At 41.4% G+C, this 24,513-nt stretch overlaps 4 protein-coding genes, 1 long non-coding RNA gene and 1 other non-coding gene across 13 annotated transcripts; 5 read left to right on the forward strand and 1 right to left on the reverse strand.

Moving 5' to 3' along the window:
- The first annotated feature begins 6,521 nt into the window (after window positions 1-6,521).
- LOC112289192 (B-type cell cycle switch protein ccs52A) lies at window positions 6,522-10,150 on the forward strand. Of its 2 annotated transcripts, XM_073537498.2 has the most exons (2): window positions 6,522-9,323; window positions 9,650-10,150. In XM_073537498.2, the coding sequence occupies exons 1-2, from the start codon at window positions 7,750-7,752 to the stop codon at window positions 9,822-9,824; spliced, it is 1,749 nt and encodes a 582-aa protein (XP_073393599.1). In that variant the 5' UTR covers window positions 6,522-7,749; the 3' UTR covers window positions 9,825-10,150. The 2 variants fall into 2 exon arrangements, with proteins under 2 accessions (XP_073393599.1, XP_090111144.1); XM_090255018.1 differs by having other exon boundaries at window positions 6,524-9,660.
- Window positions 9,869-10,947, forward strand: LOC149988060 (uncharacterized). Of its 2 annotated transcripts, XR_016505885.1 has the most exons (3): window positions 9,869-10,001; window positions 10,195-10,308; window positions 10,530-10,947. It is a non-coding gene; the product is annotated as an uncharacterized LOC149988060 (long non-coding RNA). The 2 variants fall into 2 exon arrangements; XR_016505884.1 differs by lacking the exon at window positions 10,530-10,947 and having other exon boundaries at window positions 10,195-10,517.
- Window positions 10,948-12,272: 1,325 nt separating this feature from the next.
- On the forward strand, window positions 12,273-16,601 carry LOC112289365 (uncharacterized). 5 transcript variants are annotated; one of them, XM_090255019.1, is made up of 5 exons: window positions 12,273-12,825; window positions 13,224-13,453; window positions 13,708-14,022; window positions 14,387-14,577; window positions 15,346-16,601. In XM_090255019.1, the coding sequence occupies exon 1, from the start codon at window positions 12,328-12,330 to the stop codon at window positions 12,727-12,729; it is 402 nt and encodes a 133-aa protein (XP_090111145.1). In that variant the 5' UTR covers window positions 12,273-12,327; the 3' UTR covers window positions 12,730-12,825; window positions 13,224-13,453; window positions 13,708-14,022; window positions 14,387-14,577; window positions 15,346-16,601. The 5 variants fall into 5 exon arrangements, with proteins under 5 accessions (XP_090111145.1, XP_090111147.1, XP_073393630.1 ...); XM_090255021.1 differs by having other exon boundaries at window positions 13,708-13,850; XM_073537529.2 differs by having other exon boundaries at window positions 12,273-13,453.
- On the forward strand, window positions 14,697-14,768 carry TRNAP-AGG (transfer RNA proline (anticodon AGG)). Its single transcript has one exon. It is a non-coding gene; the product is annotated as a tRNA-Pro (tRNA).
- Window positions 16,602-17,846: 1,245 nt separating the features above from the next.
- LOC112289407 (putative pectinesterase 14) lies at window positions 17,847-20,999 on the forward strand. 2 transcript variants are annotated; one of them, XM_024534587.3, is made up of 7 exons: window positions 17,847-18,529; window positions 18,659-18,707; window positions 18,934-19,105; window positions 19,348-19,554; window positions 19,831-20,078; window positions 20,268-20,300; window positions 20,443-20,999. In XM_024534587.3, exons 1-7 carry the CDS (start codon window positions 18,100-18,102, stop codon window positions 20,594-20,596), a joined length of 1,293 nt encoding a protein of 430 aa, XP_024390355.1. In that variant the 5' UTR covers window positions 17,847-18,099; the 3' UTR covers window positions 20,597-20,999. The 2 variants fall into 2 exon arrangements, with proteins under 2 accessions (XP_024390355.1, XP_024390356.1); XM_024534588.3 differs by having other exon boundaries at window positions 20,035-20,078.
- Window positions 20,924-23,600, reverse strand: LOC112289406 (3-ketoacyl-CoA synthase 11). Its single transcript, XM_024534586.3, has 3 exons — window positions 22,207-23,600; window positions 21,622-21,935; window positions 20,924-21,463 (listed from the first exon to the last, which is right to left on the reverse strand). Exons 1-3 carry the CDS (start codon window positions 23,275-23,277, stop codon window positions 21,157-21,159), a joined length of 1,692 nt encoding a protein of 563 aa, XP_024390354.1. The 5' UTR covers window positions 23,278-23,600; the 3' UTR covers window positions 20,924-21,156.
- Window positions 23,601-24,513: the final 913 nt, after the last annotated feature.

Consider the following 24,513-nt stretch of genomic DNA (forward strand, 5'->3'; position numbering starts at 1 on the left):
TTTTCCTCCACCATCAGTGATTGTCTTCTGTCCATTTCTTCATTGATGTTTACCTATCGTAAGGTGGCTGCATTCTCTGTACAGTGAAAAAGAACGCGCCGACTGTAGCCCAGTTTCGCAGTTCAATCCGAGAGAAAAGCAAAATAGCGCATGTGATCAGGCCCGTAATGAATTGGCAGGACAAAAAGTTGATCGCCGGAGTCCTCGGGTTTCTTTCCCATTTCATAATGAACAATACGCCAAGCTAAGCTTTACAATGCATAGTTAATGCAATTGTAATTCAGAAGCCAAGCACTCCATTTCCATAACCTCTTCGCCACAGCAGACTGAGACACTTAAAGTCGCAATCTTCTTTCCGTCAACTGGGATTCACTAACTGCTTGCATGATCCGGAGGTTACAATGGCGGTTGGGCCTACAAGCAATTTGCATTCTTACCTCTGAAGTTAATCTGTGATAAATTGGCTTCTGTGTCAATTATTCTATGACAGATGAATGAGAAAATTTTGAATAAAAAGTGATGTACCTACATAGATTGCACAAACTCCTGCATCGGAATGCCACAATTTCAGTTCGAGGTATGGCCAATTCCCCACGTTGTAATTTTATTTTGTGTTGCATGCACGTTATGGTACACAAACCTTCTTGTACTCCCTTTCATTCTATGACGTGATTCTCTGCTTTCTTTCTGACTCCTGTTTAAGCTTTGTGTTTTTTACGCTTTCATGTGTGCACTCTCAGGTCTTCCTTTCCTAGCTTTCCCTGCGGAAAGGCTCGTTCTCTCTGGCTATGTATGGTCACTTTTTCTTTCCTTTTTAAATTTTTTTTGTGACTGGTATTTGTTCTTCTGCTCTGAGTCAATCGATGTCCTCAATATGACCAGAAAACTCGAAACATGTACGCATGAGGTGATGATCAAAAGCAAATTGTGAGACAATTTCGAAGTATCCAAGCAGGATAATCTGTTCTGAACAAGTCATGGGCGGGGCTTCGGCTTAGAACATGAGGCAACCCAAGCCCTCATCGCTACTGTTCCCACATTCTCTTTCACAGTACCCCTCATCTTCAGCTGCTCCAGGTACTTGAATGATCTCGTTGACCACCTGAATGAACAATGCAACGATCCTCTGAGGCTCATCTGTTGCCTTCTTTTCTTTTCTTTTCTTATATATATATATATATATATATATTTATTTTTATTTTTGGGGGGGGGGGTAGGAGAGGTTCAGTTTGGAGGGTGCGAAGATCACACATCCTGCATATCATTCATTCATCAAACCAACGAAGACGGCACTTATATGTGCGGCAGCAGTAGAGTAGCTAGAGATACCGTCTTTGGTGGGAAACTTCATGAGCGTGCATCGCTGCTGCTGCTCCTGCTGCTGCTGCTGCTGCGACCGCTGCCGCTTCTGCTGCTTTTTCTGCTGCACCACCACGTGATTTTGAGAGCTCCCCTCTGGCTGGAGCCTGCCCTGCAAGCTCAATCCTCTGCGGCATCCATCCTCTGGCTGCAGTGACGACGATAAAAACCTTTGGTCCTCCCCCGTCCTCCTCCACTCTTGAATCCTGTGCAGCGAACCTTTGTCAATGCCTCAGCAGCACCCATCTCTTTAGATTTCTCTGTTTTTTCTTTCCCTTCCCCACTTTTCATCAACCATGTGTTTGTACACAAACTACGAACTACCCGAGTTGCTCGCGTTCTTCAGTGATGAGAGCATGTCATGTCGCTGCATATTCATCATTTGGCTTTTAATTATTATTATAATGCTGATCTCACAGCCTGTGGGGGAATGAACCCAAGCGAGCCGGTCCAAAGCTAGAATAATAATAAACAGCAAGCAAGCAAGTTCACCCTCCTCCTCCTCCTCCTCCTCCTCATCTTGGGTTCATCACCACTTCTGGAAACACACAAAATGGAAATGCAAGACTAAGTCTCACACCCTGTTTGTATGTATATATAACTATATACATTTATAGAATGCTTTCTCTTTCTGTCAGTCCTTAACGTAGCCTATTCAATAATGGGGTAAAGGACTCAGTGCAACCCACTTCAACACCATATCTATCTAACCGAAGGCTTCTTCTTCTTTGGTAAACCCACATTACTTCCCACTTCAAAAGTATTCTTCTTCTTCTTCTGTTTTACTGTTATTATTTTGTTTTCAAAAAATTACTTTTTATAAACAGATTCGCTAACTAGCCCCCAAAAAGAAAGAGTAAATCGTGATGTATGAGACCAGGCCGAAGGGAGATTCTATTCCCTGCCTTTTGCGTAACCTGCCACTCCCGGTCACCTCCCTTTCGTCTCGTCCTTTTCTGTAGCGGGACTAACTGGAAGGGGAAAGGAAGAAGAAGACGAAGTAGAAGAAGAAGAAGGGCGATGGTGACCTGGAACGGGTGGAATATTCTCAAGATACCGGTCGTTCAGGTCGCGGGAAGTTAGACCCCTGTTCACACTTGTCAGGCGGGCGGGATGAACGAGACGTATTTTGCGCGGGCAGGCCCCTCGGGGGGAGTGGGTGACCAACGTCCATATTATTTGAATTCTGTGTGAGGGCAGGGCAGCCTGGCAGGAAAATTTGAATGAATATTTTTTATAATTTTTAATTTAAAAAAAGGGTTTGGACTTTATCTGAGAGCAGGATTTATTTATAAACATCGGACTGTTATTTATGAGGGGAATGATAACCTCTGTCGAGAGAGCAAGTTGGGGAACTGGGTTCCCAAAGTTCTCATTCTCTCTCCTCCCCTCTGGAGTAGAATATCTATGGGAGATATTTAAAACCATGGCTTTTTATAGTTAAAAAATGTGGGGACAGGGGGCAGATGGGTTATATATAAAGCTTGAATGAATCTCTTTTTTTATTATTTTTTGAAAACTATGTAAATAGACTTTTGGAAAAGTGGGAGAGAATGAAACATTAAACAAGACCTCGAAAATCACCGTAATTGCCAAGTTGATTTATGGAGAACAGAATGTGTGTTTTTCCATGCGTTTATAAGTCATAAAGGTTTTAAAAACAATTGTTCAGTGTATGCGTTTTGATTGAATTGGTACATGGTTATGATATTTAATAATTATTTTAGAACGTGTATTTGTAACCAACTTTTTTGTTGTCATGTCAAACACATTCTTGAGATTATTAACCAACAAAATGAATTGATTGATCAACGAAGTCGAAAACTGAAATCCTAAAGAACCTTCTGTAGAGATGAACATCCAATCTTCTTTTTTTTGCCAAGTCGTTATAACTCTACACTTTTAATATATTTTAAAAAATATTGCATCAATATTCAATTGTTTTTTCATGGCTCCAAAGTTTTTATACATACACATAAATTGAAACACACCATTAAACTTGCAATCTAGTAAAGACTCGAGTTGACTTCATCTTTAATCCACCTCAAGTAGGCAATTGTTTAAAAAGATAAATTCAAAGAGAAATATTACCTCCAATTTTGTTCTTCCATAGGTAATTTTTTTACTGCATTTTGAGGGGGTATGAGTGAATCTGTAGAGTTGAAAGCTTGTCACCACAAGCATGTCAAATGGGATTTGACTGAATCCTCATTTTGGGTGACATTTTTTTAATGGAAGGTTCAGGTTTTAGTGACTTGTTCAACCACAAACCATATCATATAAAACCCACCAAACCAAACAAACAAACTTGGACAATGCAAGAAGGAATTTTCTAAATGATAGTCATAAGCATAATCAAAACCCTAATAGCATGTTGTTAGATACAACTTGGTTCTTAAGTAGCATAATTTCTTTACATTGGTGGGGCACAATTCAATTTTTGTCACTGCTATTGGTTTGAAAAAATTAGCATCTCTCCTTCCTTGCTTTCTTTCTTTCTTTCTTTCTTTCTTATTTTATTTTATTTTATTTATTTATTTATTTTTGTACATAGTTGGCATGGTAGATCTATATTTGCATATTAACTTGAACCTTTGTGAATACAACATTTGTTGTAGTTGTAACAATACCAATGGAGATAACTTTGTATTTTGTAATAATGTTATTGTGTGGATTGTTTCAAAACCAAAACCTTTTAATCACACAGTATATTAATTTATTTTTATTTTTATGATATGTATTTATTTTATATATTTTATTTGAAAATATGTAAAAAAAAAATCCAAATATAATAACACAATGTCATGGATGTATTTTTAAATTCTTCTACAATCCTAACATTTATATTTTGGATGTGGGAAATACCACCACAATTTTTGTTATTGCTACCACACTATATTGCTACTAGCCATTCACCACATACCACTTACACTCCTTGTCAATATTATTAACAAGAATAAGTATTTATTTTTTTATTTTTTTATTTTTTTACTAGCATTGAGAAATAATATTGAAATTGCTAACAAAAAAATGATTGAAATTAAAAAAGAAAATAAATGAAAGAAACTAAATAAACATATTGAATAGGTGACAAGTTATGGTGGCAATAACAAAAATTATGGTAACATTAGCAACATTATATCTATATATACACACACACATACATACATAAAGATTTTTTTTATTATTTTATAAAAACATACATTTTTTACAATTTTTTTTTTGTTTTTATTTCTTGTTTAATTCACTAAAGATCAAATTTAAAATTATTCAATATATATACATACATATATATATATATATATATTAATATTATTTTCTTTGATATTAATAATATTAGAATATAACTTTAAGTTTACTATTTTTAGATTTTAAAAACAATAATAACCTAAATCTACAACTATATATATTATGTATTTAGACTCTAAGTAAACTTTATAGTTTTAAAAAATATCTTCTCTTTTAGATATAATTGTTTAATGATATAGAATGTCTTTGGTTTACAATATTATAAAATGTGTTAATGTTTTTTTATTTAAAATTTTCTACAACTCAAGGTTGTAATATTCCTTACATTCAGGTTCGGATTTGTAACTAGCACAATTTAATTTAGTTTTGGATGTTATTCTTCTTAAAAACGAATATTTAACATAAAATTTAGGTTTTTTATTTTGATATTTTCTATCAATAATTAAAATAAAAATTTACTAGTTTTTTTTTTATTTTTTTATACTAATTTTTTCTACTTTGCATTGAATACATTAAATTGATTTCCTTAAAACAAATATATATAACATAATTACACATTCTATTTCTTTGTAGCCAATCAACTTTGTAAAGTATTATGTGTATGTAACATGTGCTTTCATTACATTTACATTCTTCCTTTATATTTAATTATTAGTAAAATGTAAAGATAATATAACTACACTTATCTAATTATTCAACACTTAAAGGATTCTGTATTTTTATTTTTTAAAACTCTATGCAATCCTTAACTTTTGATTAAAGGAAGGTTGAGGAAAATACAAAAAAAAACCATCAGAAATCCTAAAATAGTATTATTTATATTTTTTTAAATCAAATTTAATGTACTTACTTCCATAAAAGTTTGTAACTTGAAACAATCACTCTGAAAAAGATTTACTATCTTGATACAAAGATTGATGTTTGGTTTGTATGAAGTCACCTTCAGAATAATGAATGAACTGAATCCTCTAGAATGCTTTTATACATTGTTTTTGCTCTCTTGTCATACATTTTCAAACTATGCATTTTTTTCCATATGATTTATCAAATTTATTCCAATAAGTATATATATATATATATATATATATATATATATAACTTATTACATATATAATTTTATTTAATGACCAGATAACAACAAATCTTTGTTAATCATTTTAAACCAAAAAATTCCTAATTTCCTTTAAATCACATTAAAAAATTAAATGACCATGGAGACAATACATCTGTTATTATTGTTTATTATGAAATTAATATAAAAATGCCCCAAGTGGAGATGGGATTCGCTCACACACATACGCTCATACTAAACATTTGGGTTGTATACTCGCTCGTGCTCGTTTACCGTCCAAAGAGTGGGGATGCTCCGAAAGGCCTGTATAAGAACGGGAGCGACCCGGGCGTTCTGAAAGGGCCACGGTAACACAACCTCAAGAGCACGGCCATGGAGTTCGCTTATTTTACCAGTCTAGGGGTTCGCATACCGGTGCTGGGAGCCACTGGTGACCGAACTGAATCCCTCATTAATGCAGCACCTCCAAAATATTTGAATTCCGTCGGTATTTCATCCGTTTAAAATTCATCCATTCTCGTGCCTGATTACCACGGGCAAACGACGTACAACGACCTTCATCTATGAACGAATGTCATCCTCTATCGTCCAGCTTCGCAACGAAGTTCCAGCCTGTTGGGTCGTCTCTATAGCGGGAGTCTACGTGGACTAGCGGACGGCCTACGAGGGAAGCTCCCGCCAAACCCTAACTGGTTGGGCTCCCGCCACGGTGCTTCGCGGGAGAACTTAACAACTTGCTTAAGCATCTCGTAACCGGCGATTAAGAGGTTAAGCGGGGCTTTTAACCGGCCTCACCCGGTCGTCGTTCTTTCCCCTTAGCCGTCACTCGGGGAGAGCCGTTGCACAAAACCATCGTCCCCCTCGAGCTTGTTGTAGCAATGCGTGAGGCGAGGCCTCTCCCTTTCCTTGCGTTGGTCGTTTCCTCATCTCACTGCCATGAGAGCTCGCCCCATTCTATCTTCCCTTAACTTCTGTCGCTGTCCGTATTATCGGTCTGGTTTTTTCCTCTTGATGTATGGGGAAGCGTCCGCTGAGTTGTGTAGGTTTCTCTGGCGTGAACGTTGAAGCGAATAGGAATTGGTTGTTTGTTTCGGAGGTAGTTGCCCTGCACAAGAGGAAAAGGATCTTGGGGATGGTGTAGGACTCTGTCAGGCGTGCCTTTGGGGTTGTGTTCTGTCGGTTGCAGGTTCGGTTCTGGGTGCGAGTTCGCGTTGGGCGCGAGTTGTAGGGCTGGATTAAGGAGGGAGAGAGAGAGAGAGAGAGAGAGAGAGAGAAGGGAACATACATGGGTTATTGGAAGTTTTGGGTGACGATCAACGTCTCTTGCGGAGTTGACGAGGTGCTGGTGTTGTGAGTGGCGATTGTGTGCTGGGGCCGCTGCCATGGTGGAATGATGGGAAGCATGAAGGAGGTGCGTATGGGAAGTGTCGACGGTTTGTTAATCATTTAGGAGTCGTTCGTGGATGGTGCGTGTTGGAAGAAAGCGTTTAGTGCCTCCGGAGGCGCGGAGGGTCTCGTCATCGCACCTTCCTTGGCCGCTTCGATTATTTGGTTGACATAAAGGCTGCAATAGTAGAGTTCTGGAGAGGTGGCGGTGTAGCGCAGGCTTGTGGTTGGTGTTGTGGTGGGGCGGAAGCGAATTCCTTGCTGACGAGCTTGAAACAGAGTTGTATGGAAGCTCCCCCAATTCGAGTTTCCATTGGAGATGTCGTTTAATGTTGGGTTGTGCTGCCTCAGCCCAAGATTCTTCAGAATTAGGAGCACTACTATTGGCACTCGGATGAATAGCTAGGTAGAATTTGAATGGGAGGCGGCGTCTCCGATAAAACTGCTGTTACGATTTTGACGCACCCTGCGCATTATTACAATGTAGGCACATGAAACTGGTGAGATGACAGACTGTCTTTGATTTTCGTACCAGCCCTGGTGAGCGCAAGGGTGACCGTGCTCAATCACGCAACTCGTACGTTTGCACATGGCATTAGCGCCCTCGCGATCTTGCTCCGTGAATAGGCCGCTTACCAGCCAGTCCTAGGGAGCATTACGTCGGTTGCAACGAAGCTGAGAAAATGAACCGCCCCATGGAAGGGGCAGCAGATAGTGAGGATGGGCACCAGAGTAGGAGTAGTTCAGTTGCACGGTCGCTCAACCTGCCAGTTGGCATGTCGCGAGACGCTTTGCACCTTGATACTATTGCTAGACGATCATGGCAAGGGTCAGCTTCCCCTATGAAGCAGGGGATAAGTTCAGCCGCGACCTCATCGCCCACCAGAACTTCATACAGCGACCGGTTTATTCCTAGCCGCTCAAGCTCAAATTTGACGGGGTTTGCTCTTTTGGATCGATCGCCATCAGGGCTCAACATCGCTCAATTAAATGATGTCAGAGAGGATGGTGGTGCAGCCTACTCAATGCTGTTGCGGTCAGAGCTTTTTGGGCAAGAGGCTGCTTCACCAGCAACGCCGGAGAAGTCGATGGGTATTAGTTTGAGAGACCCAATGCGGTCGCCGATCAGTTCCAGTGTTAGTCGGAATCTGTTCAGATTCAAGAGTGAGCCCAAGCCGAGCACTGGTCCAAACGCACGGCCAGAGAACCTTTTCGATCTTTCTCCAGTAGGAATTGACAGCGCGCTTGTGGCTGCAACCATGTCGCCCCGGAAGGCTCCTAGAAAAATTGCGAGGTCTCCTTACAAGGTGCTGGATGCTCCGGCGTTGCAGGATGATTTTTACCTGAATTTGGTGGATTGGTCGTCGCAGAATGTGCTTGCGGTTGGGTTGGGCACCTGTGTATACTTATGGAGTGCGTGCACCAGCAAAGTTACGAAGCTCTGCGATTTAGGGCCTACGGATAGCGTCTGCTCCGTAGGGTGGACTCAAAGGGCCACATACCTGGCCGTCGGAACCAACCTTGGAGAAGTACAGCTATGGGATGCCACAAAATGCAGGAAAGTTCGTACGATGGGTGGCCATCGGACACGAGTCGGGACATTAGCCTGGAGCTCACACCTTTTGTCATCCGGCAGTCGAGACCGAAATATTCTCCAGCGGGATGTCAGGGTTCCAGAAGACTTTGTAAGCAAACTTATCGGGCACAAGTCCGAGGTGTGCGGATTGAAATGGTCTTACGATGATCGCGAGCTCGCATCTGGTGGAAACGACAACCAGCTTTTAGTCTGGAACCAACAATCTACACAACCTGTAGTGAAATTTAGCGAGCACGGTGCCGCTGTGAAGGCCATGGCGTGGTCACCTCATCAACATGGTTTGTTAGCATCTGGAGGCGGAACGGCTGACCGATGCATTCGATTCTGGAATACTGCCACGAGCACTGCTTTGAATTGTTACGATACTGGGAGCCAAGTGTGCAATTTGGTGTGGTCGAAGAATGTGAACGAGCTTGTGAGTACGCATGGGTATTCCCAAAATCAGATCATAGTCTGGAGGTATCCAACAATGTCTAAGCTTGCCACATTGACTGGACACACAATGCGGGTTTTGTACCTCGCCATTTCTCCTGATGGACAAACGATCGTGACTGGAGCTGGTGATGAAACGTTACGGTTCTGGAACGTCTTTCCCTCTCCGAAATCGCAAAGTGCGGTCCGTGATACTGGGGTTTGGTCTCTTGGGCGAACACATATTCGGTAAATCCTGAGTAGGATGAGACCCCCTTTCAGTTCCCCAATACTTTCAATTTAGCTGAGATGCTGTATTATGAAGTCGGTAAATCAGTTTTTAGGTTACCTCATTTAGGTATAGGCTTTTTTCAGATGCGAGTCCACGATTCTTGATGGTTGCAGGATCATCTATTTGAGCTCCTCACATCTGCATGCATGGCTGCTGTATGTAATATGTGAATTCAAGCCTGCAGCTGTGCATCCTTTCAGGGGAGTGTTAGGAGACCCCTATTCCACGAATCACTGCTTGTCACACTTGTCTCAATCGATTAAAAAAAGGCGAACTGTGGCAGAACACTTGGAACGTCGGTGGTGAACTTGATTGTCCAAATGAATGATTTGGCGTGCAGCGTTCTTATCATACCAGCGCTTGAGATATCAGATTTTCTTACCTGCGTGGCTACTCAAGGAACTGCATTTGTACCCCGAGAGGATTGTATTGTGTTGCTGATATTGCTTGTGCAATGATAGCTTCATCTGTTGGTGAAAGATGGGCGAAAGGGAAGATTCCGAAGAGATTCCGTAATGGAAACGTGTTCTGCAGATCACATTAATTTGTCCTTTTACTTTCATGGCCAACCAGCCTGTACATGCTTAGTGCTCATCGTCCAAGATGAACCGGTATATGGCATGGTTTCGTCTCAGGTGAGTTATCTTAGTGCATGATTCTTTCTATCCTCTAGCCCCCGATCACCAGGTTCTGCACATTGTTGTAACCATTCTCCGCTCACTGTAAGCTTTGAAACGGAACCATATGAAATAGAAATGACCCTATATAGTATGTCCTTATATAAGGCATCGTGACGTAACGGGAGATCACATGTTTTGCAAATGACAGGATATGGAAACTCGCTCACTTCATTCCCCTCCCAATATCGTCAACGAACACTAGCATGGCACGACATGATGATGCATACAAAGACGAGACGTTCTACAGTTTTCCTTTGTAAAGGTGCTTTAACTCCTAAAATGATTATTTGGCTGTTGCTAGGATTTCAATATCGCGGTGTTCTCTCGTTAGTGACACTGGATTAACCAGGAGAATTATCTTTTGTCGGTTTGTACACCTCCGAGGTCGGATTTTGCTTTTGGGCTTTTCAATGCCCCAGCTCGAACCTCGCCTCGTGGATTCTGATGCATTTTGATGCTTTCTTCGACTCACTGGTGACGCAGAGCTTCGATTCCCACAGCCCACAACACACAACGAATGCCTCTAGTGCAATTCCTCTCCGTGCAACAATCAAGTTGATGTGAATAGATACTATGCGACTTGATTGTATTCTACATGTGACGAATTCCATCCCTTCATGATCATGTGTGCAACCTACCTTAGGGTACTTCGTTGCAGAGAGTTCTGTAACTCTTGGGTTGATTTTAAGAAGTCATTTCACTCTTTAAAATCATCGACTTTGGAAATCTACATTGTTTCTAAATAACAACTATGCTACCACCGTGAGCATGTGGGCTTCAATCTCAATAGTCCCTAGTTCATCCTATTGAGGTAAGAATAATAAGTGAAAATATATTGGAGCCTATGTGGGACTCACACATTGTGTCAAACATGTTAATTATGTTTTGACATTTGCTTGAGAATTCCTTACTTTTTCAATTATGTTTTGTGTGGCATTCATACAAAGGTTCACATCACTTCAGGATCTGTTGGAAATAACACGTTGCATCTTGTAAGAATCTTTGCATGCTTCTAAGGTAATCAACTAGAATATAGAGATAATTCAATCTAAAAGTTATTACATTTTGTTTATTGAAACAAGTTTGAATCACAAAAAAAGATATAAATACTGTAATGTGGGTATATGTATATGTGCCTTGTTTTATGTTCCAAGTCCCATGTTCTTAGCCCCTTCCCTACCTTTGTGCCTTTGTTTCCAATCCTCCATCTCTTGTCTTTCATTTTCAACCCTCCTATCCCCCTCTCTCTTAATCTCTAGTTCCAAGATTAAGGGGATCAAAATATACATTTTCAGCTCTTTTTTTAATTATCTTTTATTATTTATAGAAATACTATTACATAATTATCTATTATATTTTTAAATAAATAAATAAATAAATTTTTGAAATAGTGACATTTAATTTAAATAATGGAACATTGAGAAGTGAAAGAACATAGATTTTTTATAAATTAAAATAAAATGATTATAAAGTGAATATGAAAATAAAGATGTGACTTTACATACAAAAATTCTTTGAAATAAAATTTGTGAATTTATAATTTTTTAAATATTAAATATTACACTAATAATATCATAGAATAGAATTAAAATAGTATTAATATATATTATATTGTAAAACATAATGTTCTAGTCCCAAAACAAGGAATTTAGGGAGGAGGGCTAAGAATAAGGAAACATGGATGGAGGGTAGTGGGAACAAGGGATGAGGAATTGGAGATTGGGAACAAGGGAACTGGAATGGAAGGAGGAGGTGATGAACATGGAACAAAGAATGGGGACAAGGAATGGATGGAACTAATTATGAGATGATAAAAGATGATGTGACTTTAACAAAATTGGGATGTGACTTTAACAACTTCCCATATATATATATATATATATATATATATTATGTATATAGTAAATCAATACCATGTTCTACAAATTATAAACGAATTTTTACAACAGCATTTATTAAATTCATATGTGTACAAGTATCTAAATAACTTAGTTCTATTATGGATTTTCTTTTAATTTTGAAAATGTAATTATCTATTGTTGTGATTTGCTTGCATGAGGATCGAGAGGAAGATTCATCCATGAGCACGAAGATATCTTGTTCCACCTGGACGATAAAGGAGCATAGACGACTAAAGTTTTGGAAGCAACGAAGTCGACGAAAGTTTTGAAAGCAACGAAGTTGACGGAAGTTGGAAGCAACGAAGACGGTGGCAGTTTTTGGAGCTAGGGAAGGTTTCGGGGCTGGAGGGGAGGGGAGGGATGATCGTTGCTCTGGATCCATGGCCAACCCCCGAGCACACTCCGCCTGCAATCTTCTCCACATTTCTTCACATACCCTCTGCGGAGTTCGACGCCACCGCTTTCACATTTTTTTTGTAAGGACGGAGGATTTTTGCATGTCGAGGATTCGGGGGTGGTGTGAGCCTGCCGATTCGGACACTTCGAGGATTTGGGATACAGAGTCACTTCCAGGTCGGCCGATCAGGGCGATTCCTCCTCGCTCGTTGGGCTTGCGAGTGAGAGATCCTGCGCCTCCTGCCGCGGGATCGGCCAATCCGCTTGTTGTGGAAGCGTTTGATGAATTGGTGCAGTCTAGGGTTGTTACAGTTTTGGCTACAGCGGGCGTTCGAGCCCGAGAAGGCTGTTTCGTATGTCATTTCGCAGTGGGAGGTTTCGTGTGATCGCACTCCGAGCGAGAGAGAAAGAGAGGGAGAATATCTGCGGTAATGTATAGTTTGAGGCATGAAGGAATCATACATTGTTGAAAGAGGGGCGAGGCAAGATTTTTACCTTCTCCTCGAACATCTTTTAGTGAATGCGCTTTACTTGATGGCAATCTAATAATGAATCGCGATCGTGTACAATATAGATTTTAAATTGGTACTATTCCTGCTTCACACTCAGGTCAGGGTGAGGTTACCTGGCAGGAGTATGACGTCTGGGGAGCATAATATTCTTACTTTGAACGGGACCTCCATTGATGTAATATATTCTTTAGCATCAAGTGCCTCGACTTTTAGTGCCGAAGGTCGTTTTATTAAACAGAATGTAGACCATCTTCGGACAGTTGTGGTTTGAGATGTTATTGCAACTTACTCCGAAGCTGAAAATAGACACTGACAACATCCATCCATTTTCAGGTCTTAATAATTATTTCACATGTACGTCCTCGCAGAACTAAGCCAGGGTTGTTCCTTAAACAGTTAGAGGTGTACAGCATCTCAAGTAACTGCAGCGCTATGGAGTTCATCGACCAGATGCAGCAGCAATGCAAAAATGTTGTCCCGCCGCTGGTTGATGCTGGTACGAAGGCACATGGGTTGACCTACGGCTAGAGGATGGAACCTTCTTATAATCAGGAGGCTGTTGCCGAAAGTCTATTGACGCTAAGTTGGGAAGATTTTGGTACCAGGCTTGGCCTCTTCTTTCTATCAACACGTGGCTTACAGTCTCTATCTAGTCTATCACCTCTGTTATTCATTGTTCTGTTGCCGCAGTAGGAAACTCCCTAAACTTCGCCAAAGCAGTTATGTAAATTGGCAGGATTGTTCTGTTACGAGTTCATGCACTCTAACGAACTTCCGAACTTTCCAACTGTTTCATAACTTAGCTGCTTCTACTGCGTAGGTTTGATGTTATTGAACTGTTCCTCTTGGCAGGTATGTGACGTTCAGGACCATGTGCCCCCAAAAGCTGGCAGTCTGCTGAATATTACAACAATAAGGAACGCATTTGCTTCTGTGACCAATCGTTTGTAGTTTTGCAAAAGATAATTTCAGTACGTCAGGCTTTGGAGCCTTGGGTAGTTCATCCAAACCTGCATTTGAACTTCTGCAATTCGCAGTTTTTTTGAGATTGTCGTATCTATCCATTTGAAGATGGTGCAACTGCGTTGCAGAGAACTGTATGTTCCTCATATAGCAAAGCTTGGATTTGCAAGGCCCCTACGGCTATCGCATACCTCATCATTGATAGTATGTAGTGTTTTTTTTGTTATCTATGCCATTTTCTTTACCATTAACCTTTCATCTAGCTAAAACAATACGAGTAAGTTTGAACAAGGTTGTGTTGTCACATATTGTATGAGTGATTTACATTGTCCTCACGTCTTGTTGAGTATTAAAAGAGAATGCCATTGCCTTCGACATCTGTACGAAATCCGCAATTATTTTAAACTGGAAGATATTCGCACCCTTGATGCTCTGTTCTCTTGTAGAGTCTTGCTCCCAGGATGTCTGGCTACCTTCTTATTGAAGGAGACGCTCTCGCTAAAGCATGCTGGATGCCAACCCCATTAAAAACAACTCTAAATTGACTGTTCTGACTTTGCCCATGCAGGTGTTGACAGTGTGAATGAAGAACATTCCAGTTGAAACTAGGCTTACCATACCAGTCAAGTGATTAACCTGTAATTGACACCTGTGAACTGAGGCTGGCCTGAGGAATGAAAATTTTCTTTTTATGCTACTGTATGGATGCAATTTCCTAATTCACAGTGCATGCTCAAGACAGTGCATGTGGGGTGCAAGGTATGGTTGAATTTTGAGCTGCAGTCGTCAATGCGGAACTAAATTAATTCTTTACTTGACCCTGCCTGTGAATGAGATTGCTATAGATAAGTCATGGGTAGCTATTTTACCATCCAGTTGGGTATCTGGTCTAGTGGTATGATTCTTGCTTAGGGTGCAAGAGGTCGGGAGTTCGATTCTCCCGATACCCCTCTGTCACTCTGTCGTCGCAGAAATATTGCTTGCTCTTATTTTCAAGGCAATATTTTAGCGTTCAAAATCTGACTATTTATAATAGGCCACTGGAAAGTTTAATTTTTGGAATTCTATCCAACGCTTGAATTCAATGAAGAGTGGACGAAGGGATATTTCAATTGGCTTTTTAATTGCATTCTAACTCGAGCAGTAAAAAAGAGACCACAAGTTCGTAGTTTTTTCTTTTTACGATTATTTTTATAGAGAGGATTCAAGTAAGCTAAGTTGTGAAATTATTAAAGGCATCAATCAATGCTTAAAAAGGATAATTGAAATAGAAACGATGCAATTAATTAATAATATGATAAAAAAATCGATAATTTTTGAATGATTTTATTTGTATCACTTTTCATTCAAATTTGTCAATGTGTTAGTAGAGCAAAAGGATCAAATACTTTGAATAATAATAATAATATTAATAATAATAATTTGGTCAATACATTATATGCCAATTTCGAGAATCTAGAAATGTAAAACTTTGCATGTTACATGTAACGTCCATTCTAAACTGAGCACCTCACACTGGGCTTTCAGCGGTAACTTGGATTCCAAGTAGAACGGTGAGCAGACGGATTCCGAGTGGAACAAGCGGACCGTAATGAGAACGGAGCGTCGCGCTCTGTTTCGTCGAGTGGGAACCCAACGACTGTGCGACGCGAAGCCGACGTCGATGCCTCGTCAGAATATGGACGCGATACGCAACTAAAGTTAGTTTTGTTAGGATATAGGTCATTTGGTATAGTTCAGTCTACAATTTTGTAGCTTCAGGAATCGTAGGAAAGGAAGGAGAACTCGGCGAGTGCAGCCTCGAAAGGCAGGGATAATTCTTTCGGCGAAACCTTCGGCACGCGGGAAACGAACACATCCCTGCAATATTGTCCTCGAAATTTATACATCTTTGAAGACCAGAATGCTGCAGGGAACAATAAGGTCGGCCATTCGAACTGCTTGCTGTGTTTACGTCACAGTATCTAGACCACTGCATCCACACCACAGCTCCGCCGCAACACATGCTGTGCGGGTCCCGACTGCTAATCCAGAATTTTAAAAACAGTGAAGTTATTCCACCTAGTCGATAGTTCCTGAAATCTCTCCATCGATGCAAGGCCGAACTGGCAGGCTTCCCGACTACATTCAAACGATCGACTCTACCACGACTGGCGGAACTAGGAGCTATTCTACCGCTGTGTTCATACGCGATTTTGGTTGACGCTGCTCATGAACACAGGCTGGTCGATCAAGTTAGAACCTCCACATGAGTAAGTAAAAAATGAAAATAAAAAAAAAAACCACAGCTCATGATAGATTCATGAGATGAGGTGAAATGGTTGGTGGACGTCGATTGCGGAAGCTGTTAGTGGTGGAAGAGTCACGTTCATGACACGCAAGCTTCCGGGCGCCCAGAGGAGAGGACGACTGCATGGTCCATCGCTGGAGACGAATATATCGATGAATTTGAAGGCCCCGAAACTATGATAGCCGCAACAAAAAAACACATAATGTATTGTCGCACGCTGTGGCGAGGATTGAATCTTCTCGTCGTCCCCTGTTGTGCTGTGCTTCTTCGTCGTGATTCAGCCATGGACACAAAAAGTAAAAAGTATGCTCCACAATTACCAAAGTCAAAAGCAAACGTTTGCCAATTCCTTTAAAGTAAAATCTTTCCTTTTAAAGTAAAAAGCTCGTTTGCAATAAGCGGAAAGCTTATGTAAAAATAAGAAGACATAAATATGGGATGTGCTGAATTAAAATTTGACAATCATGAAAATATGAAAACTGAAAACATTAAAGTGTAAATATAATCACATTAAATGAATCTAGAAATATATATATATATATATATATATATATATAATTCTTCTTAGAGAAAAAAATACTTCCCACAAAGGACTAAAACGAATAAAATATTGTGAATTAAGAAATTTTACAAAAAATCTAAAAAAATGTAGACGAATACATGCAATGTAAGATAATACTAGTTGAACGCAAGTAAAACCATGTCAAAAGTATTACAAACAATGTTTGCTAATTAGGTCTCATGCAAGATTATCCTTCACTTTGTTTGTATTATCACCACTGTTTTTTGCACATTGTGGCTTTTACATTTATTTTATTTTATTTATCACCTTTAAAGTTTCAAAGAATGGTCGCAATTGTCTGAACACTAACTGATTCAAAAACCTTCACTGAACCATCGTTTATGGGTGCAGAAGCCGCATCACCGACAAACTAACCGAACCCCTAATTTCGCGATATCTAGATCGCGACGCATTCTAGACTAGGATCGACATCAGAGGCCTCAGTTCTGAGTGTCCGGCAACTGAGTTGCGGCGGTTAGATCTGGTCCGTGTTGGCATGGGATGAGTTCCAGTGATGAGATCATGGTAAGATCGATCAGTCAAGAGTTTCGGATTGATTGGATCTAACAAAACTTTGTCAGTGGTCACATCGGTGCGAGCTTGGGTCCGTCGAGGTGTGAAAAATCCTTTATCTCGATTGTTTTGACTTGAGGTATTCTATTTTGCTGTCCACACTCTTTTTGTGTGTCCGTGTGAGACCCAAGTTGACTGCATTCTCATGATGGCCCCGGAGCTCTGACCATGTCGACGAAGTGTTTAACCCCTTGTAAGTCTCTTTTGGTGTTATCGATTTGAGCACGCGGGTCATGAGATGTAGAGGAGTTAAGCTTGTGCAAGACTTGGAGCTTCTAGACTTTTCCAGGAGCGTTGTTGGCGTGTGAATGAAAAGGCGGGGTTTCCAGTTATACTAGGACTTTCATGTTAGTGGTCTGTTTGGAGAATTCCTGTCGTTCGTATCCAGTCGTTGTTTTCTACGTCAGAAGTTTCACTGTGACGCTTTTCGTTTCGAAATTCTGAGGGTGAGAAATTACATGGCGGAGATCATGGATTCTGTCCACCTGCAGCGAGTGATTAAGGTAGGCTTTGGGTCATGTTCAACAACTGACACGCTCATTGAATGTGCTCCAGAACCACCTTAGAATTGGGTCTCCTGCTTCCTGAGTTCGTTTTGACAGTGGAACTGCAGGTCCTTGTTGGCTGCGTCCATATCATTGTTTCGTTGTGGACACCCTGCAGAAATGATTACTTGTGAATTCTTTGTCCTTATTCAGTATCTTACAAAGAGCACTGTAGACATGCTACTGTTTCGGGTTGACAAAAAGCCACTTATTCTGAAGGTGAGAGTTTGGTCGACAGAAACCTACATCTGACGTATTTCATTAGGCCCGCTGTTTCAGCTAATTCTGAAATACTCGACCTCGGTAATGCAATGGCAGAGAACTTGGTCATTTCAGTTTCCAGAAGCATCGTTACTCTTTCAGCACTTGTGATTTTCGGCAACTTGCTGGAACAAAGTCATGGTCAGTGGTGGTTTCCTACAGCGCCAACAACTACCTCTCCATCATCGAATTCCACAAATCCCACGAATTCGTCGACAAACATTCCACCTTCAGCCAGCTTTACAACTCCTCCAGTCATGTCGCCTTCGTTCAGCTTCCCGATCAACCCAGCGGGTTCAAATACATCGTCAACAGCCACTCCGTCAACTTCTATCGGTTTCCCAACCTCTCCATACGCCTCGTCTTCGCCGCCAACGACCCCAACTACTAGCACCACTCTCATTGTCATGTCAAATTCGTTTGGGTTTGGCCCTTTGACGATCTACACGTCCGTGCAAGCTGCCATTGATGCAGTTCCAGGTGATTTGATACCTCCTCTTTATTTCTCTCACTATCCTATGATTATTGAGATCCTTAACTGGAACACTGATTGAATACCTGGAATGATATTGTTTTCTGATAATCCTTGAACTTTGCAATGCTTGACAGAAAACAACACAGGATTGGTTACGATTGAAATTCTCTCCGGCACTTACACGTAAGCTCCTCCATTTGTTCACAACTTTGCATTCCAGTATTTTATTCTCTACATCTGAATTTGGCAGGAGTGAAGTCTGATGTAGCGCCTAACAAATGTCTGTCTGTTCAGTAAGATCGCTTTCTTTTCTAGATTTGCAAGTTCATGTACTCGAGACATGAAAACCAATGAGGTACTTGGATTGTAATTTTAGCGTTTCAAAAGACTGAGCTTGTGGTTTGTGCAGGGAGAAAGTGTCGATCCCATCAAACAAACCGTACATTACTCTCCAAGGCACTGGGAGAACAACGACGATTATCACGTACAATGATACAGCCAACTCTACCAACTCCACCTTCAGAAGTGCCACCTTCTCAGTGTGGGCAAACAATTTCACTGCACGGAATCTTACTTTCCAGGTTGATCTCAATGTCAGCCATCAAATCCTCATATCCATGTTCATGGTTTTGAAATAGGTTGAATGTTCATGAACGGTTGACGGTGATTCATGGAGAATCCATCTTGCTAAGACTTCTATGAGGTGTATTGGATTCGTTTGTGTATTGCTTTGCATGGTAAGATAGCTTGAGGAGTCAGGTTGTGTAGACTTATGATGAAGTTCTAAATCATCCTTTGAACGTGAGTCCTAATATCTCTGCAGAATTCGGCACCACATGCAGTAGCAGGGGAAACTGGTGCTCAAGCTGTTGCTCTGCTGATCGGTGGGGACATGGCGGCGTTCTATGGGTGCGGTTTTCTAAGCTCACAAGACACGATCTGTGATGATGCAGGTCGTCATTACTTCAGAGATTGCTATGTTGAAGGGAATATTGACATAATCTGGGGTAACGGACAATCACTATACGAGGTCCGAACAACGAACTTAATTCTGCATGCCAAATTGAAATTCCCATATCACGCACGTCAAATTGAATAGGGAAATCACGTGTTCTTTCAAATCAAATTACAATTCTTGTATGTTGAAAGCATAAAAGATTGCGCGTCTATATCTCTGCATCGAATGGATTGAAGAAAAGGAGAAACTCCAATATCCTGAACCAGTGAACAAGAATCAATGATTCAATTAGGTCACTTAGAAAATGTTAACGAATTTGCATTGGTTTCTTTTTTGGTTTTTTTTCAGTATTGCGAAGTAAAATCTACCGCAGATAATAGCAGTGGGTGCATCACAGCACAGGGTCGTGCTTCAGACGATGAAACCACCGGATTTATTTTTGTGGGTGGCTCCATTACGGGCACCGGTTATAATCTACTTGGACGGGCGTACGGCTTATACTCTCGTGTTTTGTTCATTGACACTTACATGGACAACATTATCAATCCTCAGGGTTGGAGCGACTGGCCTACCACCGTTACTATGTACAATTCCAGGTCAGGAAAAAAAAGTTCTGTGTTTCATTCAACCTCCCCATTACCGTAACAAAAATTGCTCTTACAACCTTTACTAGTCGAAATTAAATGATGCTTACTTAATGGATCTGGAGTGTGACACATCATGACTTGTTAAGGTTCTTTAGGTTCTAAGGTTATTTAACTAAAACGTTTCATGTTCTATTTCAGTTCACGCCGCCTTCTGGACAACTCAACGATTAGGTAAGAAATATTTTTCTTATTATGGATATGAATGTTTTCTTATGGACTCGGCGATGGAACGGCTATTTTCGTAGAGTACACTGATTGAACTTGGTTGACCGCAGCCTCAAAGTAACTGTGCAGTGGATGTCGCTCGCTGCAGGCATGAGTACTACGGAGAATATGGAAATACAGGTCCTGGAGCAAGCTTAACATACCGAGTGAACTGGATGCACAACCTAACGGAGGCAGAGGCTGCCAACTTCTCAAGCCTAACTTTTATCGACGGGCTATCATGGCTAGCTTCTGAGACATGATCTCCTGCGAAGTGAATGACGTTTTCATCACATTACCACGTGGGACATCTTGCTCTTTCCATAGCATTCGATCAAGTTCATGAGGGCGTTACTATAGTTCAGAGTACTTAGTTCTTTAACATACCCTCCCAAATCGTTTGAATGTAGAGCTCTGGTTAGAATTTTAATGAGAGCAAGTAGCCAAAGCGATAATGCCCTCGCAAGCAACCATTAGCATTGTGCATTCTTCTCAAGAATGAAAGGGCAGGGAAGAACTTTGGAACCCCATCCTTCTTGTTGACTTCGAAGAAAGGATGTATGGCCCATCCTTATTGAGTACGTGTCTACCTTAATTTTAAATCACTGTTCTTCACTTAAAGCCCTTTAATGAAAACATTTTTCATATCAAGCCATGTTCACACTCCATGAAATGTGACTGCTAGAAACTAAAATACAGGTTTTGGTTTACCACTGAAAGCAGAGCTCCTAATTGGTTTTGCAAAAGAAAAAGAAATAAAGTAGTAAAAAACACTTGAAAAGAGGAATTTTCAACACCAATCATTTCGATGTTGAAGCAGCGCCTACGGATTACTCAGGTCTCTCCCAACTGACTGCCTCTCGGAAGTTCCAGCGGAAGCGGCTGATTGAAGTGGAAATACCAATTCGCATGGCACACTGACCCCCTTCACAGGATACTGATCAATGATACCATCCCAAGGATTTAGAGCCGGCGGCGCAATGGTTCGCAGAGCTCTCCACACAGCGCTGTTGCATTTGAATCCTGAGCCGAATGCAATCTGCCAAATTCGGTCGCCTTTCTTCACGCGACCTTTTGCCTCACAGTAGGCTAATTCGTACCACAACGAGCTGCTTGAAGTATTACCAAACCTACCATATTCATGGAACAACCAGTTTCTGGCGTCAACTGATGATCCTTGAGGGCAGCTTTGGTTTAGAAAAATTTCCATGAAAGAATGTGAAACAAACAAAAAAACAAATATCACACAACTAAGCCACGACGTCCAAGGGAATCGATATTTGGCTACCTGTAAAGTGTCATTCGTGATGGCTCCATATGCCACTCCGTTAGGTGCAAATTCTTCTCGACTTCATCAAGAACAGCTCTTCCCCCTGCATGGATACAGAAGTGCTCGAAGGCAGTCTTGAAATCTGGAATGTAGGGCTTAGTATTCGTCTTGAAGACCTTGCGACCTACCATCGAGATGATGAATTGCAGCTGCTCCATCCATGGAAGCACCAACGGTCCGAGTGTTGAAATATTGATTTTCAGAGCCTCTCCAGCAACGCTCATAAGATCTTTTGACAATGTAACTCCAATTCTGCCCTCTTCGTCTTCTTCCTGTGCACGCTAAAAAAACAATTTTAGCCACAGCCTCCTCTAGGTACATACCTGGTCTTCATCGGGGTTTAGCCAGATAATGAGTGGCGAAGCTTGGTAGAATAACCAGAAAATCGGAAATAATGAGACCAACGACCAATACACCGCTAATCGAAGGTTTAACCTCATGACCAATACAAATAGAAATAAAGCAGAAATTAAGTCAGTTTTTTTTGGGGGGACAAAATTATCAGATTTCGAACCTCATCAGGTATGTTACTGATGAACTGACCTCAACAACACATTGGTAGCATTTGTCATTAGGACCAGTGTGGGTTCGCACGGTGTGCATGAGCTCGTACTTGGCTCGCCACCGGTCGCGGCTCCTGTTCGACAATAACACGGCAGCCCCCCCCATGCGAAACAAGCAATTCGACACCAGTTTCGCCCGGTCGTTCCCACAGTAGGAATTTCTACACAAAATCTCTTGGCTGCAAACGATAGCGTAAGAGTTTCGGTAGCAGCCGTGGAGAAGATCCTTGGCCAGGTCAATGGCTATCAGACCTGCACTGCAACCCATGCCTGAGACGTTGATGCTCTTGATGTCGCTGCGCATCTTATACCGGTTCACGACCATAGCAGAAAGGGATGGAGTTGGACAAAACACGCTGCTATTGACTACCAAAATCTTGACGTCTTTGGAATTCACGCCAGTTTTTGCAAATAGCTCGTCGAGAGAGCAAAACATGTTGGTCGCAGCTTCCTCTCGAGCTGCCACCATTGAGCGGTCAGCCGGTGTGCTCGTGATCGCTGCCGGCACGTAGGTTGAATCTCCCAGACCCGATCGCTCTAGTATCTTTCTCATGAAGTCCAAACTCTTGTCACTAAGCAAACCACTGGAACCGGCATAATTCAGAAGTCCTTGCTTGCTGATGGCGTTTTTCTCATGCGGCTTGTGGCATGCAAAGTCCAGCATATAGACGCGACGAGGATGGTAGAGAAAGTACAAGGTCGTAGCCAAGACTATACCTCCAAAGTAAACTAAAACCTTGAACAAGCTACAACACCACAGACGCTCCCACAGGAATGTTTGAAGCGACCTCGTGTGCCAGAGTTGATCGCTTTCGACCGCAGTGAGTATGAACACCAGTAAGAACGGCGCACAAACTAAATTTTGAATTGTGACAGACTTGGCCAATCCTCGCAGTTCAATCTTCAACTTCAATGACTGGACATCACGCAGCGCTAATACTAGCATCGTTCCCACCTTCACGGAAATCGATGGCTCTGGACCATGAGGACTGCAATTTGGACCGTCTCTACGCTCAACTGCACCAGCCGTGTGACCATTCTCTGCACGCATAATGTTCAATTCTACACCGGAAATCTTCTTCAAAGCTTGTTCAAACACACATTCAAAACAACAACCACGAGTACTTTCTACCGGCTGTCGAATACAAGAGATTCGTCGGTTAAAACTCAATCGTGTAATTATGAACCCAATCCGGAGCAACTAGCTCCGAACTGAAAGCGGCACAGTTATCAAGGCCTGATCAGCAACAGACGAAGTCATGGTGGAGCGACACCATGAACCTTGCGAAGATTCGTAACTACGCATCCACTGCTATCGACGCGGTTAGTGTGAGATTTATCCGCAATGGAGGGCTTCGACCACGCTGTGTAGGTGTGATCGAAACGGCAATCGGCGATGAAGATTTATGCGGTGACGGAGCACGGATCCGGGCCGATAAGTTTCGCCTCTGCCGCCCTCCTGCCGCAGCGCAATGGAAATAGATGTTTCACTTACCATTCCTTCATAAGATTATGACTTGTAATTAACGATGTAGTAATCACGTCCATGTCACCGCAGTCAGTTGATTGATTCCCCAACCAAGTTTCTAGAGGTCGCGGGGAAGATTAAGACCGCAAAGATGCATGAACGACATACCATGTGTTTGATCTCTCTCTCTCTCTCTCTCTATATATATATATATATATATATTCAGATTCATACACATGTAATCAATATGCTGTTATTAAAAGATGCATTAGAAGCTCCAACACCGCCAACTTCATCAGCTGGGTGCTTGCAAAACTCCGTTCTAGACCTCAAATCAGGTGGCACCGACACGGTTCTATGGGGGGGGGGGGGGGGGGGGGGCAGTGTTTCAGTGTCCACAGATGGTCCATATGTGTTTTTGGCTGTTTTAAGATACAAAAATGTGGAATGTTTGTGTGTGAGAATGAATGAATAAATGAATAAAGGAAGGGTACTGGAATTCCATGGGGCTGTGAAGAGACAAATTGGTCATTGATACCTGGTAGGTGGTCTCATAAAATACTCGCAATTAAAGCATCCGTGGGAAAGTACTGAGCTTGATCACTGTCTCACTTGATGCTTTATCTGCTTTTTTCCAATAGTCTGTATTTGAGGTGCGTGAATCAATCCTTTATTTTATTCTAATATTATATTTTTCTTTTTTCATTTTTCTTCTGTGTTGGTTTATGTTCTTTTTGTTAGAATAATTGTCCTCATCTTTGCTGGCACTGGCCTTCCCTTCGAATCCATTCAATGTATAGAGTCTCACCAAAAACATTC

Source organism: Physcomitrium patens, chromosome 12 (assembly GCF_059467195.1).
Source record: "Physcomitrium patens ecotype Gransden chromosome 12, ASM5946719v1, whole genome shotgun sequence".
NCBI classification, from domain to species: domain Eukaryota; kingdom Viridiplantae; phylum Streptophyta; class Bryopsida; order Funariales; family Funariaceae; genus Physcomitrium; species Physcomitrium patens.